Raw genomic sequence first — 6,000 nt, forward strand, 5'->3', positions numbered from 1 at the left:
GTTCCCTGGAGGGTGTGGCTGGTTGGATGGGCCATCTTTGGTGGCCAGGCTAGAAATCTGCTCACCTACTGCCTGGGGCTCTCTGAAACAGCCAGTCCAGTCACTGCACAAGGGCTGAGGGCATTCCCACAGGGTGGCAGGTGGGATACAGGGCTGCCTTGTTGGCCTGCCTGCAGTCCAGGGAGGAAAAAGTGAGGCCCCTGCAGCACAGTGTGGGACATTGTGTGATAAAGAAATGCACACACAGGGTGACCCGGGCACCTCGCAGGGGCCACACCCCAGGCTGGCATCTTAAAACAAATGCCTTCTGCTGGTACTGGGAGCAGTGCATGCAAAATAGCTAACAGCTATCTAGGTAGAGGAAAGCCAGGAGAGCCCTGGGGCCACCCGAAGCCTGTGACCAGGAGTGAGGCTGTCTGGCAGACAGCATGTAGAGAGCAGAGGAAGAGGACAAACAGGACCATGCTGGGAAGGGCTATATATGTTGGAGTGGACTGGGTCTGATGGTCGTGGGGAGCCCACAGGGGACCGGTCAATCATGGGAGGTGATGCGGAATGCTCTAGTAGTTTCAGCAACACCAGGATGGTGCTGGCCTGGGAACCAGGGCATCACAGGGGCCTGAAGCGTTGGGCTGCCATCAAAAGAGAACAAAGAAACTGACTCATCTTCCTGTCCAAGACAAGTACAAATGCAGGACGAAATGGGAAAGGGGACCCATTAGACACAGAGGAAGCCCACCTGTGTACAGTCACCCTACCTACCACGGGACAACAGGGCAGCACAGACAAGAAATGGTCCCTTCAATGAATGGTGCCTAGTCAATCAGACAATGACATGGTGGGGAAAAGACCCTGACCCCTACCTCATGCCATATATATAGTCAATGGCAAATCATTGGAAAAGGTAAAACAAATGAACAGAAATGTTAGGCAGAAAACATGGAATGTTTCTATGACCTTGGAGTAGGCAGAGATTTTGTAAACAGACTGATAAAAGCACTTGCAATGAAAGAAAACTGTAATAACGTGGACATATTAAAAGATTCATAGAAGGGTATAAGAGGCCAAAGAGACAACTGGAAGGGAACATGACAGGAGTTTCTGGGGAGCTGATGTCCAGTGGCTGGCAATTTGTGAAATTTTGTCAGGTTTTGCATTTATGACATATATACTTTTGTATGTATATTATGCTCCTATGAAGTTATTTTAGGTGTCAAATATGTAACCTTGAATAGTAAGAAATTAGCGGCCTAAGGGCCAGGAGAAGGCAGAACCCTGAGCCCAAGAGCTGAATCAGCTTTCATCCTGAACTGGGCCACAGTGCATACACTTCCGGCAGCCTCGCCATCTCCAGGAAACCTCCCCCTGGTTTAGGCCGGAGCTCTGAGGAGTAAAGGAAAACCAGAAGTAGACCAGCCCTTGTATACAAGTGCAGGCTAGAAAAATCTCAAGATCTGGGAACAGATTATGGTGATCCCAATTGCTCGTTTTCCCACATACCTGGAAAAGGCAGGCAAATCCCCCTTTGAAGGGTGATAACCATATTCAAGGTCAAAAAATGTTTCTACAAATAATTTTCCAAACACAGCATCCAGCACAGAATCAAAGGATAACCTGTCACATGAGCTGGTGACACAATGAGTGATTGTCAGCAAAACTCGCAGAAACAAGTCCACAGGGACTCTGATACTGGAATTATGAGACACAGACTGTGGAAAAGAAATATGCTTACTTAGGTTTACAAAGCCAAAATGCGAGTCTGAATGTCTCAGCGGGGAACTGGAAACTATACAGATCATATAATATCCTTTGGAAAGAATCCCATAGCAACTGTAGAGTGGAAAGACCTGTGAGGAATCGCAGTGAATACAAGCATTTCCCTCTGCAGCCCCTCAGAACCCCACTAAAATGACAGTGAATGAATGTTACAACACATCAACACAGGGATGCTCCCGACAACATGGAAGCCAGGAGCTGAGCATGGCAGCAAAAGTTTGTAGACTAAGAAGCAGATGCATGAATACTTAGGTCTTAGAAGCAAGTAGAATCCTAAATGAGTAGAGAACTCTGAGAACCAACTCAGGACGTACTAGTATCAGGTGTCTTGAAAAGTGCAGCTTAAAAATGGGAAGATAGATTGATAATTTACAGTAAGAGTACTTTAGAACCCACCAGGCCTTTGTCCAATAGCTTGTACCCAGGCAAATGCCCCCACCCTTTACCAAGGCAGAAATCTGCAGGTGTGTTCCCCAGGAAAGACAAAGCACTGTGTGTCCAGACAGAAGGACAGCAAGCACAGCCTGGGTGAAGGTGAGGTTTCCCTGAGTGAAATCCCCATCTACACACACATTTACCTTCCTATTGTCGGTATTCCACACTGACCATGATGACCCTCCAGGAAGGGGGATGGAACCAACCCAAGAGGAAACTCAAAGTTACTGACCTGGGGTTCCCCAAGAAATAATGGAGCCAGGTCACTCTACAATGAGGGGCCCATGCAGATTAGCCCCCACCAAGGAACTGAGCTTCCAACATGACAGGTCAGGTCCTCCTTTTAAGTATCAGCAGACAGCCTGGGATCACAGGACATCTGAGGAAGGCCTCTCACAACCACAGAGGTAAAGATAAAAACAAACAGGAATAAAACATTGTAAAGAGAGGTGAAAACTTCAAACTCCACCACTCTTCCAGGCACCTGGCTGGCTCTATTGGTAGAGTTTATGACTCCTGATCTCAGGGTCATGAGTTTGAGTCCCACATTGGACATTGAGATTACTTTTTTAATTAAAAAAAAAAAGATTGAAAAAAGTTAAAGAAAAAAAAAGCCTGCCACAATACCCAGAGAGAGAAAATACTCTCTCCAAAAAGTGGGATAGGATGTTGAATCAAAAGAACATTCAGGGAAGGTGGGGGAAACTGCTAGAAAATAAAGGTAGAATAGAAGAAACCAAACTCCTGGCACAAAGGTTGTCTGAGACAAGGCAGAGATGGAAAAGAGGAAAAGAATGGAGAATACAAAGGATCTGTCCAAGAGACAATGACAGACATGATGTAGAGGAAGTCAGCTAAGAAGGCAGGAAGGTACCCAGAATCACAAGGTTCAGACCGAACAGACCATATGCACTGGCGCATGAGAGAGGAGACCCACGTCAAGACCCATCACCCTGAAATTCACAGCCTACAACACAGGGAAGCCGTCCACTCTGTGGGTTTCATGCAGAGGATCTGGGATCCAAATGGTTCCCAAGAACAACAATGGAAGCTGGAAGAAAAATGGAGCTGTGCATTCAGAGTTCTAAAGGGAAATGAGTTTCTAAGCCAAGACTTTTATACCCAGCTAAACCATCTTGCCGACTTTTTAGGTAGAAAAGCTGCGTTTTGGGACATGCATATTTCCCCAAATCTGCCAGACAGCTTCTGAAAAAGATGTCCCCGAGAAGCTGAAATCTTAAAATAATATGTGGTGTGTTTAAACATCTCAAAGACAATTCGGGCAAAGCCTGAGCCTGAATCCATAACAGGTACATTAAAAACAGCAACCACAAAGTTTTGTAGGAAAAGAAAAGGAGTGATCATGGGGCTCAGCTGGGTATGCCATCTAACACAATGCCAATACTGCCAGCACTCACTATTGATCTAACTGGAGTATGCTTCAGTTTTTAGGGTGGAGGGGGCTGGGCAGGTGTGCATTGGAGTGGCGGGGTGATGATAAAAGAGCTGACTTCCTGCCCTCCATGGGGACAGGGGAGACATTGCTGGGCCCCTCAACACTCAAGATGCAGCAAGTCAAACATTCTCTTGAGATGCAAGAGGGCCAGGTGTTGCTCTGGCTGGTCAGGAGGTGCCGTATGGGCCTGGGTGTTGGAGCAAGTCTCAGGTACTCTTGGACTCCTTAAAGTACATGCATATATAACTTTTATAAAAGTAAACCTAAAGACATTGAAAAGGTCTCCTCTGGAAAAGACAAGAGCACAGACATAAGACAGAAATTAACTGTGGGGTGGGGTGCAGTCATTGCAGATGCCCTGGGAAAGAGCCAATAGCCAGTAGGAGAGAAGTGTGGAAGACACAGCAGGGAGGGGACAGGGTGGGGGCAGTGTCTGGATGCACAGCCCACCTCACACTGACCAGTAGGGGAATAATGAGACTCGCATATGCAGCTGCAGATATTCTTGTAACTGCATTTAAAAAGGAAGCAGCTAGCATTCATTTTAATGTTGAATTTTATTGTGGCCGATATATCAACCAATGTGTTATTGCAATGACAGTCACAATAGTAAAACAGCGAATGAAATGTTATAGTCCTCCTCTTGTGTGAGGTCTGGGGGGTCTGCGCCAGCCAGCAGACAGCCCACGGCCCCCTGCACCAGCCCCATCTCTAGGGCTTGTGGGTGGCAGGTGTGCACCCCAGCGGTCAATGCAACATTAACCTGATTGAGTCACACACCCCTTAGCCCCCAACCCTGTCCCTTCCCTCAAAGAGAGAAAGGAAGAAATGCATTCCTCAGTCAGGCCCTGTGGCTGTTGACCCTCAGGACCCAAGGTCCCCCAGCCTGGTGCTGCACCACCTCTTCCAATTCCCTTACATACCCGTGAAGCCAGCTTCCGGGGGGGGGGGGGCAGCCACCCCCATCACCTGGCCACCATGCACAGGTCCTCTGGGCTACTCCCTCCTGCATGCCTGAAACGCATCATCACCTCACAGTCCCTTCCCTTCCTTCGCTTGGTCCTAGAGGATGTAGAAATAGACCTGACCCCAGCCGAGGAGACCTCTCTCCTCCCAGGCCCTGCCCTCCGTGGACCTTGGGTCGGCCAGGATGCCCCCTGCAGTGCACGGAAGAGGCAGCGCCGGTGACCCACGTGAGAAGGGATAGGTCTTACTGGGTCAGCCAGCACAACAGGAGGAGGGGAGCCGCCGGCCAGGACCTCACCCCGGGGAAGACGGACCGCACAGGCGAGCCAACCCGGGCAGGGGGTGCCGAGGGCCAGCCCTGACGCCCCGGGGTGCGTTCCTGCAGGCCATCGCCAGCCACATGCATCTCAAGTGCAAGTGCCACGGGCTGTCGGGCAGTTGCGAGGTGAAGACCTGCTGGTGGTCGCAGCCCGACTTCCGCTCCATCGGTGACTTCCTCAAGGACAAGTACGACAGCGCCTCCGAGATGGTGGTGGAGAAGCACCGCGAGTCGCGCGGCTGGGTGGAGACGCTGCGGCCCCGCTACAGCTACTTCAAGGTGCCCACGGAGCGCGACCTTGTGTACTACGAGGCCTCGCCCAACTTCTGCGAGCCCAACCCCGAGACCGGCTCGTTCGGCACCCGCGACCGCACGTGCAACGTGAGCTCGCACGGCATCGACGGCTGCGACCTGCTGTGCTGTGGCCGCGGCCACAACGCGCGCACCGAGCAGCGCCGAGAGAAGTGCCACTGCGTCTTCCACTGGTGCTGCTACGTGAGCTGCCAGGAGTGCGCGCGCGTCTACGACGTGCACACCTGCAAGTAGCGCTACCCCGCCGGCGAGCGGCTGGGCTGGGGGCCGGGCTCCTCCCTGGATTGGCGGGGCGGGGCTCCTGGATGGGGGCGGGGCTCCTCCCTGATGGGGCGGGGGCGGGGTTCCTGGATGGGGGCGGGGCTCCTCACTGGACGGGGCTTCTCACTGGACGGGGGGGCGGAGGCTCCTCCCTGATGGGTCAGGGGCGGGGCTCTGGATGGATGCAGGCTCCTCCCTGGATGAGGGCGGGGGCTCCTCCCTGGTAGGGCGGGGGCGAAGCTCTTGGATGCCGGCGGGCTCCTCCCCGGATGGGGGCGGGGGCTCCTACCTGGTGGGGCGGGGATGGGGCTCCTCCCGACGGGGGGCTAGGGTCTTCCCCGGGGGAGGGCTCCTCCCGAGAAGAAGGGGGACGGGGCTCCACCCCGATAGGGCAGGGTCCCCAACTGGGGCTCCCAGTTGCGGGCGGGGTCCGCCTGACGAGTGCTGGTTTCCTCCCTGGATCGGGCGGGGCTCC

At 52.5% G+C, this 6,000-nt stretch overlaps 1 protein-coding gene across 1 annotated transcript in view; it reads left to right on the top strand.

The window, feature by feature from the left end:
* Positions 1-5,530, top strand: part of WNT3A (Wnt family member 3A) — a 44,518-nt gene extending 38,988 nt beyond the window's left edge. Inside the window, exon 4 of the mRNA XM_055333754.1 lies at positions 5,019-5,530. Coding sequence (XP_055189729.1) covers positions 5,019-5,498 — 480 coding nt within the window. The 3' untranslated portion in view covers positions 5,499-5,530. The remainder of the gene's footprint in view (positions 1-5,018) is intronic.
* The last annotated feature ends 470 nt before the right edge of the window (positions 5,531-6,000 follow it).

The sequence above is a fragment of the Nyctereutes procyonoides genome, unplaced genomic scaffold, assembly GCF_905146905.1.
Source record: "Nyctereutes procyonoides isolate TBG_1078 unplaced genomic scaffold, NYPRO_anot_genome, whole genome shotgun sequence".
Taxonomy (NCBI): domain Eukaryota; kingdom Metazoa; phylum Chordata; class Mammalia; order Carnivora; family Canidae; genus Nyctereutes; species Nyctereutes procyonoides.